An 11,366-nucleotide genomic window follows, 5' to 3' on the forward strand; every position below is an offset into this window, starting at 1 on the left:
AAGGGCGCGGCGGAGGAGATTGGGCGGCGGAGGCGGCGGTTGGCTTCAGCGAAACCCTTCGCGCGCAGTGGAGTGGGTGATACCGGTTTGGCCCTCTATCCCCGCTTCCATCCCGCACAAGTAGGGGGCGACGACCCGCCCCGTAATCGAAAACAGCAAAAAACGATGCGGGGGCCGTTTTTATGGGGCATGCTAGACGGCCGGGTACAGCCGAAACCCGTATATGGGCGGTTATTATACGGGTTTGCCCCTTTTACGGGGTCTATTAGATATGCTCTTAGTAGTATCACAATGTATACATCTGCCTGAGAGCCATTTCTGACTCAAACTGCGTACGTGCTGTGTGACCATGCAGCGTCAGACGGCAAGGCCGCCCTGAGGACAAAATGGTGCAACCCTCCACGACAGCAGCTCAAGGCCAAGAAGGGCATCCTCTTCCTCCAGCGCAACCTGTTGGACGGTGCACTACTGCCGGCAAACACAGAGCTGGGGCACCTTCACACGCCACAAAGCTTCCCCAGGCCGCTCCCTAGCGCGGCCCCTGAGCCGCCGGTGCCGACGTTCGCCTACAGCAACCTGAAAAACATACTGGCCTTCTACAACATCACGCGGGGCTCGCTCCGAGCCCAGCAGGTAGCCGCTACGCTCCTGTTCTGCCACGACGACCAGCAGCAAGAAGAGCCACACGTCTGCGCCCCCACCCAGCGAGCGGCCATGGAGTTCGCCGCCACTTCCCTGGGCACGACGCCGCGAGCGGCCAGGACGGTCATCCACGGGCGCGGGGAGCCTGTCAGGTACGTGGTGGCGCCCAACGGCGTCACCAGCATCGGCCGTGGCAAGGTGGTGCCGTGCCACCCGCTGCCGTACCCGGCGGACCTGCTGTACTGCCACCGGCCGGGCAACGTGCAGGCATTTAGCGTGGAGCTCGTCGGGCAGGAGGACCCCTCGTTGGGTGCCACGGCGATCGCCGTGTGCCACGAGAAGACGGATGCATGGGCCCTGGAGTATTTCGCAATGCTCAACGGAACCCGTGGTGAGCCGGTATGCCACTACATGCCGGAGAAATACCTGCTGTGGGTACCTGCTGCTGAGCTGAAGCTATGAATTTCGAGCTAAGTGGTGAAGCATGAATTTCGACACTCGACAGTAATAGATCTTCTATTAAAGTGAACGGTCACTATATATTAGTACGTACTGTATGGATGCCGTACACTCAAGAGTTCTAAATCATAATCTAAATGCAGTCACTATATTTGTACACACGAATTTGTTCCACTACATGTTACTCTGAAGGAGGAATATGAGTTCTGAATTACCACTAAATTTTAGGCCAGAAGCGTGGAGATTCATTCTCTGAAACTTGATACTGCCGGCGATATTGTTGTAGCTCTTCTTGCATCCTCTACTTATAATCTGACCCCATTGAGTATTCTGACACAAGTTTGGAAAATAGGGATGAACTGTCTTCTAGCAGTTTCGCTGGTGAGTCATGCTCTGCAATTTCACCTGTTATAGGAGAACACGGTTAAAACAGAGTAACAGAACATGGTCAAAACATAGTAACAGATCGAAGAACAACCCATATGATCCCTCACTTCAAACTGTAACGCAGTGGGGTGGGGGGGACTAACCGTTGTCCAGAAGAATGACCTTCCCACTGTCAAGGACTGATGTAATACGATGTGCTATTGTAATCACAGTGCATCCAGCGAATTGCTGCTTCAAGGTTTCCTGAATCAGGCTGTCGGTTTTTGGATCGACGGAAGAAGTTGCTTCATCCAAAACTAAAATCTTTCTCCTCTTCAGAATCACCCTTCCCAAACAAACAAGCTGCCGCTGACCCGCGCTCCAGTTTTCGCCATTCTCTGTGACTGCATTTCAGTTTGAAGATAAAGATTTTACTTCACCATCATAATTGTCTAAATCATAGAGCGAACAGTGTTTCTTGGGAATTTCTTATAGATGTCTAACCTGTAGAGTCGAGTTTACGCTCGTTCTTTCTAACTTCATCTCCAAGATGACAGGAATCCAATGCCTAGAAAACATGGATCATGCATAAACCCCATCAGCCATCAAACAGAACAACAGTGCTATTAAAGAAAAACATGGAGCTTGGGCACAAGGGAAGTATTACAAAAATAAGTAAAACTGATTTTTAAACGAATGGCACAATGTTTTAACATATGATGTAACTTAGTTTTTAAAGAATCAAGTAAATCTAACATTATAGTACCTCCCAGATTTGCTCATCACTATATTCACTCAGAGGGTCGATATTGCTTCGCAGAGTCCCCTCAAACATAACAGGATCTTGTGGAATGATGCTCAATCTCGTCCGCAGGTCATGCAGTCCAATGGTAGAGATGTCAATACCATCTATCAATATTTGCCCGATACATGGATTGACAATGCGGAATAGTGCTTGAATCAAGGTTGACTTTCCACCACCTGTTCTTCCAACAATACCAGTCTTCATACCTCCAGATAAGGTGCATGTCACCCCTTTCAAAACTAAAGGAAGGTGCGGCGCATATTGTACCTGCATAACACACAAGCACTTAGGGAAAAACGAAACTGATGGAAGCATTCATTTTAGATATATTTTTTAAAACATAACTGCAACATTATGTTAGCAGCAGGCAACATCAGAAACTGCTACTACTAATCGCTAAAAATACTACATATGGTTTTTGGAGGAACACCTCGATAATGAAGGTAAAATAACGTCAAGAATATGAATGTTAACCTAAAAACTATCTCACAGAACTTTTTCAAACAAAATATATGAAGTTCAAGAAACACACATGAAGGTTGCGAAGCTCAATTTCACCCTTTGTTGGCCACTGGCAGCCCGGCATACTTTCTGATATGATAAGGGGTGGTTCAGAAGGAATAGTCATGTATTGCAATATTCTTTCCACAGATATCATTCTATTTTCCAAACTACAGAGGACTGCAATAGCCCATCCTTGCAGCATACTCAGACTTAGTCCATAAGTGACTGCAAGACCAGCTGTCTCTGTAAAGTGCGAGCAGATAATAAGTTAATACTAATCAGGAATGTTGATACACATTATTTTCTTAATTTTATTTGAATAGAAAAAGCGATGTTTACTTACTTGAGTCAATTAGAGTAGTTGGCAAGGTGACTAGAAGTATCAAGGCAAATGCAAAAATAAAGGACGAAAGAAAGTCCAAGCGAAAGCACAACCATTCCATTGCAGCAGCATTATATAAACTTGGTCGAGACAAATTATCCACCAAATGGCCAGTAGAACTTATGAATTGTCTTTCTTTATCAAAGCACCTAATTATATTTGAGCCAGTCATTGATTCAGCAAAATGCTGCATAACAGGAGCTCTGCAAACTCCAGTTAACCTTTGCAACTCCCTAGCAGCATCTATGTAGTAGCGCTGGAATAGAAGGAATAGTATCACGATTAAAAGAACTAAACAAGAGATACCAATTAATTTGGTAGAATAAACGTAACTGTAAATTTCTGATAAAATAAGCTATATATTATACATTAAAATGTCATGGGTTAACATCTGCCTTAATCCGCTTAACCAAAAGTTCAGCATTGGTCCTGAATTTGCATCTGTGGCACTTAGGTTCCGAACATGCGAAGTTCACCTTTTTAGGTTCTTTAACTTGTATAAATTTGTCAACGCAGGTTTAAACTTTAGTTCAATGGTATTGAAAGTCCATTGAACAAAATTATTGGCTTTTTCCTGACCTTAAATTGTTAGCTTCGCGTAGTTCTGTCAACACTTGTACTTCGATCAATATGGTAAAAATGACATGCCCTCTATGACTGCTAAGTAAGTTAGATTGGACCTGCCATGAATCACTCTTGCAAGTCTTGAGAATCAATGTATTTATACTCAGGGACCTATATGACAGACCATGGAAGTGTCGGGCTATCCCATTGATGAGACAGAATCTGAGACCATGGAAGTGTCGGGCTATCCCATTGATGAGACAGAATCTGAGCTTCTAGAATTGTTGCTATTCTATAGAGAGTGATATCTGAAAGATTTTTCACACCGCTACTCCAACCAATTAGTGTAATCTATATTAACATTACCAAGAAGCAAATCATTGCCAGCATATATGATTGATTGACTAAAATTGTTGCTATTCTATATATTGTCTCCAAGGTGTGGAACTCTCGTGCATAATTAACTAGCCATGAATTAATATATCTGTACTTCTCCTATGCACTCAAGAAATGGTTGCCAGTGAAAATTCACATCGAACAAAACTATATTTGAAATATTACCTGGTACCACAGAGATGAAACAATAATGGGGACGAAAATTACAAAAACTGGCCATGCCACCCGTGACATTAGAACAATTGTTCCAAGAAGTTCGATAGCAGGAAATAAAAGATAACCCATCAATTCAAAAATACGAGTATCCACTGCTCTCTGATCGGTGGAAGCCTGCAATTTGTTTTGACTTTCAACATTACTAAAGAATAGAAATGTCAATGGCACTAGAGGACATGTGACTATAAAGTTAATCACTGCAATAAATTTCTGTAGGCAATTTGCTTACTCTATTCAAAATACGGCCACTAGGAGTGGAGTCAAAGAAAGACATAGGTGCTCGGAATATGCATTGGTGCATCTTGTCAAATAGCATTGTTGCAGTCTTACATCCAGCCATGACAAGAAGACCGGATCGTATGAAGACGAACACCGAGGTAACAAGAGCTAATGCAACATATACATTTATCATTGTCGAGGTACTGACTGGAGGATTCACATCTTTAGATATTGGAGCTGCCCAAGCAATCCATAAATTACTTCCAATTTGAAGAGACTGAAAAATAATCTGAGTTACCAAAATAAGTGGCACAAGTGCTCCTTTGTATGCCATTGTAATGTATTTCCAGTAGACAATAAACCCAACCCGGCCTTTCTCCCTCTCTTCTTCTTGTACAAGTTGACCATTATCAACAATCACTTCTGCAGTGTTATCATCTTTTTGCTCATCTGCTATGGGTGGGGTGCTTCCACTGACATTATGATCGAAGGTACTTCCAAAATTACTGCTTGGGATCTCTAGCATGTCCATAGTAGATAACGCATCCTTATGGGACACAATTAACTCAGTGAATTCTTCTCCGGAATTGATAATTTCAGTGTAATCCCCTGCTTGTGTAATTTTCCCGTCTTTCAAGACCTGAAATATGACAGGATGAATTGAAAAATGTTTTCTTTTTTTGCATGTATCATAAAGAAGAGATTATATTATACATTTAGTGCCAGCATACCATGATAACATCGGCTGAAGGTAAGAATTCTACATGGTGGGTAACATACACGACTGTTTTTGAAGCTAAAAATCCAAGCAAGCATTCCTGCAAATACAAATTATAGCCATTATATTCATTGAATAGAAGTAAGTAGTATTCCGGCATATTAACTAAAAAATGCTTAGGTAAACTGGATAAATCAGAAAATAAAAAGAGTTGTTAAACATGACTAAAAGAACAATGAAACCAATTTTGCTGGAACTGTAATACAAACAACGTTTATCATGGGATGGACATAGAGCGAGACATTAATTACCATTATCACCCAAGAAGAATCTGAAATAAGCTAAAACCTAAGTAAAAAATATGTTCATTTTTCCAAGTTAGTTTTGGTAACATTTGTAGTCTGGGCAACATTTTCAAGCAAATTTCCCCATTAAATGCTTATCAGAATTGAGAACTAGCACTCAGATATAAAGACTGGAACTTCATATTGAACAAATAATATTCTAACAGAAACAAAATTGTGAAAAATTGAACTAAAGAACAATGAAATATAAATTACCAAGACATACCTTGAACAAGTGTAATCCAGTATGAGCATCAACCGCACTAAACGGATCATCAAATAGATAGATATCAGCATCATGGTACAAGGCACGGGCTATTTGTATCCTTTGTTTTTGTCCACCACTAAGGTTAATGCCTCTCTCTCCTATAATAGTTTGGTCACCCAATGGTAATATAGCGAGGTCCTTGATAAGGGAGCATGCTTCAAGGACCTTTTCATACCTTCCGCTGTTCATTTCTGTGCCAAAAAGTATATTATCTTGAATATTCCCACTCTGTATCCAAGGTGATTGGCTAACGTAGGCAATCCTACCACAAGTTTTAACCTCTCCTAATAATTTTGGTATCTCACCAAGTATGCAAGACAATAAACTGGATTTACCAGATCCAACTGTTCCACAGATAGCAACCCTCATCCCTTCTTGTATACGGAAGTTCAAGTCTTGAAGAGTAGGCACTTGAGAAGATGGATTCCAAGAGAACTGACCATTCCTAACCTCAATTGATACATTGGTGGTGCCTCTAGGAAGCTTAGTTACAGCATCATTAGGTACTTCCTCAAGACACAAATATGAGCTTATCCTGTCAAGTGATACTTTTGTCTGGATGATCATAGAAACCGCATCGGGGAGGCCATGAATAGGTGTTTGCAGTTGTCTAAATGTTGCCAGAGCAGATAGAACTTTACCTGTTTCTAATGGAATGCCCAAAAGCACACAAGTTCCAAAAGTGATCATAGCAACAAAAGCAGGAGCACAAAAGAAGACAGATAGAAGCATAGCCGAGGTGTATACGTTCTTCTTTAGCCAATTCATCTCTACCTTCCTCAACTCTTTGATCTTTGACAAGAAAAACATTTCCCATCCTTGAAGCTTGAGAGTGCGCATGTTGCGTAAGATCTCAGACATGGCCCTCATTCTCGCATCCTTGGCGGTCATCGTTTTCTCTTGGTAATTTTGCTCGATAGTCCCTAAAGGTATATTAGCCACCATTGTCAAAACAGTGGCAGCAAGGGCAGCAAATGCTGCCAAACCAAGTGCCGAGTATAAGATGAGCATGCCTAGAACAATTTGCACAGGAAGAAGCCAAACATCATGCATGGAGCGACTGAAATTTCCTACACACTCAGCATCAAGGCTCACAACATTGATCATCTCTCCAGTTGAGTTGCTTTGCCTGGACTGATTGGACAAGGCAAGGCATTTTTGGTAAATAGTAGCAACAAGTGATGAACATGCACGCACACCTACTTGTGTTGATCTAAACTGCAAATGCCTTGTTGAGAAGCCTTCGATGAACTGTGCAATAACAAATATCAACACTAAAACGTAGCCCTCTTTAGTGGATCTTGAGCTCTTATTTAGGTAGTCCACAAAGTACTCAATCAGGTAGGGACCAACATATGCAGCAACAGTACTCAGTAGGGCATAGACTGCAGTGATGAGGATTAGTTTCCATGTTGTAAGCACAAGAACTTTGGCCAGCTTAACTGTTGTGACGTCAGTGAACTGCCCCGTCGCAGAATTTGAGACAATCTTTGCCTTAAACTTAGGCAGGACCCCATGGACACTGTCATTGTCATCCAATAAGGGCACATCATCAAGATCTAGTGTTTTCCTTCTGCCAAGATCAAGTAAAGGTCCCATCCAAGAAAAAGTGATAATACTAAACCACCCAGCATCTGTGAAAAGTGATTTAGTGCTTGTTTCCTCAACTGAGGAAGAAGCCTCCTGGTTCAAAAGTGGTTGTTTCATGATGAACGAATGACTCCTGAACACTGGGCAGCAAACTGAAAACCAAAAAGTAAACCTTAATTTTTAGTGTTAAGAGCAGAGTATAAACAATTAACAAAAAAATACATCATTTAAGTTTGAATATAAAACAAAAATTACAGGAATCTCATCTAATACAATGATACAACAGAAACAACTAAAATAGTTTGTTTAAGGTTAATGAGGGACCAGAATCTTGGGTCGAGTTGTACGGCGTGTTGTGTCCGTCCTCGGACTTGTACATAAACTCTTCTTTATCTATCAATGCATCAAAACGCAAGGCTTTTGCGTTTTCGCGAAAAAGAATCTTAGAGCTAGCCGCTAGGTTACATTTGTAGATTAAAACGCGTAGCTCAACCAAAGAGGAGCATTAGTATTTAACAGATCAGTTTTACTCCGATTATACAAGCTTCAGTTATCATAGAAAAATGTATTAACAAGCGTATATATACATAAAGGGAACCCTGTAAAATCAATGAAAATGAAGGGAGCAGATCATGATTAGATCAAATTTCACCGAGGCTAAACGGTATTCCCTAGTAACTACAGACAAGCACAAGAGACTGGATCTAAATGTCAGTCAATGGCTTAACGGAAAATTCGAAATCCTATCCAGACTGCAAAGTGTCATGATAGTTTGAGAAAATAAAATGAAATTCATATAAAAAAATCAGAATGAAGCTAATGATATTGAAAAAACTCCATGATTTACTTTATCCAAACGGTGATATCCGTACAATTATTCTATGCCTTTTTCTGTTAGTTAGATTTCAAGGGCAATGGCACAAGAGATATCTGCAGCCTTTTCAAAATGAACCTGCATATATCAAATAACCTCACATGGGCAAACCATGCTAACAAGTAACCCCACATGGATGTGTCCAGCAATTATTTAATCGGAAGATCCAGGTTGCACGCACATCTCTAAGTTGGTCCCTCCTTGCAAATGACAACTATATGCTCTCTCCCTTTTTCTTTCTACAGTAGCAAAATGAGTGTACTAAAATTTCCAAAATCAGAATGACCATGGCAGCGCCGGCGAACAAAACAGTAAGTACAATACAACAAACTAGAAATGAGTACTTGCCCAATGAATTATTTCTATTTCCCGGGTCAAAATTACTTCTATTTTGCCACGATCTAGGGCATGTTCTGAGAATGACTTGAAGCAGAAATCAAATCGGCATGAAATTTCCAGTTCAGATTGGGGCGCTATCTGAAGCATGGGAGAGAACGAAGAGCAGGTGGTGGCCGTGGGCCCAACGGCCGGATGCGGAACAGCGGCGCCGCGGCGGCTTGCGGGGGTGGTGGGTGCGAGCCCACCGGAGAGCAACGGCGACTTCATCGAGCCCGCCGCAAACTGTCTACAGCGCCGTCCTACCGCGGCGGGGCGAGGCGGCGAAATCACATCGAAGGCGCTGCCGCCGAACGCGAAAGTGGACACTAGACCTGGCTGTTGTCAGATTGTAGCGCCGCCGCCGCCGCCGTGCCGGCGCGGCCTTCTCTCAGGCAAAATATTAAAAAGGGATGCACCGGATGAGTGGAGATTCTCCAAGAATCTCGAGAAAATAAAAAGACGGAGGTTCAGTGAAAAAAGATCTCGGCACGCGCCTCAATGCGGAAACAAACTGAAACCAGGAGGAAACGACAGTAGGTCTCCGTCAGATATAATCGATGTGTGTCGCCGCACGCCCAATTATCACAAATCTATCATCGCCGTCAGCAGAATCAATGCACCCAATTTCTTTAGCGGCTTTAAATTAATGAAGCCACAACGACAGAGTACACACGAATGCACCTAATTTCTTCGAACTGGCTTCACAGAAATCTTACCAAAATTCTGCGCGGACAAGGGAATAATCTACTGTAACCGACCTGGGAGTTTCTGGTTTCTCTAGTTATTACTCAGGCAGAACAAATCCTTCAGACTTGAAACGAATCTGGTATGATCCCCCGATCCATGGCCGCTGCCTGGCCTAAAAAGCATCACTAGGAGGGAGGAGGCAATGCCATCATTATTGATGGTTAAATCCTAGCCAAAAGAAGAACCCACGTAGCTACTCACTCGACCCATGTATATAGGATCAGAGTCGCAACCAGAATTGTTAGCTTTCTTTTCCGAACTGATAAGATTGCAAAAGAAGAAAAGGAAGAACAAGAAAAGAAAAGGGAGTGAAATCAGTGATGCAAGAAGAACTTACATGGACCTTCAGGTAGCTAGACGCCTGGATGATCCGCCGTAGCCGTCGTGTGAAGAGAGGATCCGCTGGCGTCCGCCGTAGCCGTCTGGGCCTCGTTGATGTGGCCGCTAATCAGCGCGGCGTAGCCTGCGTTCCTACTTCCTAGGTTTTTTCTAGGGAACTACTTTCCTAGGCAGTTTTGTTTCAAAAAAAAAAAAAACAGAAAATCTATCTTCAGGGCGCCCTGAAACTGACAAAACGCGGCGGGCCGTTGGATCGAGTATCTCTCGGCGCCGCCCTCGCTCTCCCTTTCTCCACGCAACTGAGAGCACACTCTAGCACACCCCAAATTAGTCAAACCAATAAATTAATGGGTCGGTTTAGGGGTTTGAACGATTTTTTGGCCAGATTAGACACCTCAACTGGTAATTTTTTCTTTTGCAGGACACTCCAAATTTGAGCCCGTGATGTGTATAGATTAAGTTTCGGAGGTTCTTTTCCATGCCAATCTGTAAACGGTCAACGCATTAGCAATTGGGAAAATTCACCTCGCCACAACAAACTTCGCATATAGACTCGCCAGAGTCCAGACAAATTCCGACAAACTTTCACGTAATTCGACCGGAGATTAGCAAAAATTAGACGGTGCTTGCTGGAATTGGCCACCGGTTGGATTCAGGCAGAGACAGCCGAACAAGGCGGCGATGATGCATGGCTGGGGCAAGTGCGCATGCGGGCAGCGGGCGACCGAGCAGCTGGAGGAGCAGCTGTCGGAGAGGGCGGGCGGCGGAGCATGGTGGGCGGCAGAGCGGCTACAAGAACATGCCGGGCGGCGGAGCGGCGGCAGGCGGAGCTTGGTGGCCAGCGGCCAGCGGAGCGGGCGGGCTAGGGAGCATGGTGAGCTGCCGAGCAGGTGGCCAGCAACCATAGCATGGTGGGCGGGCCGTTTTCCATTTCCGACCATGCTTGTCCAAGGGGTTGATCCTGGATGCAGCACAGATGGCCCCTACCTGGCACGCCAGATGTCGCGTCCCCGGAACACGTACACCGGGATCCTCACCCTTTTTTTTTGTTCGGAAGTGGACGCGAGGTGCTGCAACCTGGACCAACACAACACAGAGATTCGGGTGGTTTTTACCCACATTCAGGACATGTAATGCAAACCCCTACGCTATGCATGTCTGAGTATGGAGCTGGGACTCGAGACTGCATATATGGAACATGGGGGCATGTGAACCCACTTTTTGAAAAGTTCCGTTTGTGGTGTCAAAACATGTTTTAAAAATCGAAACACAAAATGATTTCCCAGATGATCTCAAATATGTTCCCTGGACATGAGTTTCGTGACGAAAAACTCTTTTATTTTGTCTCGGCAAAAAAGTGAAATTTTGCAGAGCTATATAGCAGTATATATGTGACGTATTTTGTCTTTTTTAGATTCTGAAATAAAAAGTGGTTTCTCCGCGAAAACTTTCTACGCACACATGGAACATGCGTACGTACCCGAATATTTTTATTTCAGAATTTTTTAACATTTGGAAAATGCATTTCCAACTAGGGTTCACATGCACCCAGGTT

At 43.4% G+C, this 11,366-nt stretch overlaps 2 protein-coding genes across 2 annotated transcripts; one reads left to right on the top strand and one right to left on the bottom strand.

Moving 5' to 3' along the window:
* Window positions 1-714: 714 nt before the first annotated feature.
* Window positions 715-1,104, top strand: LOC124648562 (BURP domain-containing protein 4-like). The gene has a single exon (XM_047188300.1). It carries the CDS (start codon window positions 715-717, stop codon window positions 1,102-1,104), a length of 390 nt encoding a protein of 129 aa, XP_047044256.1.
* Window positions 1,105-1,161: 57 nt separating this feature from the next.
* On the bottom strand, window positions 1,162-7,595 carry LOC124650178 (ABC transporter C family member 3-like). Its single transcript, XM_047189731.1, has 10 exons — window positions 5,842-7,595; window positions 5,285-5,371; window positions 4,564-5,193; window positions 4,284-4,448; window positions 3,120-3,414; window positions 2,805-3,019; window positions 2,234-2,539; window positions 1,972-2,035; window positions 1,632-1,871; window positions 1,162-1,506 (listed from the first exon to the last, which is right to left on the bottom strand). Exons 1-10 carry the CDS (start codon window positions 7,588-7,590, stop codon window positions 1,403-1,405), a joined length of 3,855 nt encoding a protein of 1,284 aa, XP_047045687.1. The 5' UTR covers window positions 7,591-7,595; the 3' UTR covers window positions 1,162-1,402.
* Between the last annotated feature and the right edge of the window lie 3,771 nt (window positions 7,596-11,366).

This window comes from Lolium rigidum, chromosome 4 (assembly GCF_022539505.1).
Source record: "Lolium rigidum isolate FL_2022 chromosome 4, APGP_CSIRO_Lrig_0.1, whole genome shotgun sequence".
In the NCBI taxonomy this organism is placed as follows: Eukaryota; Viridiplantae; Streptophyta; class Magnoliopsida; order Poales; family Poaceae; genus Lolium; species Lolium rigidum.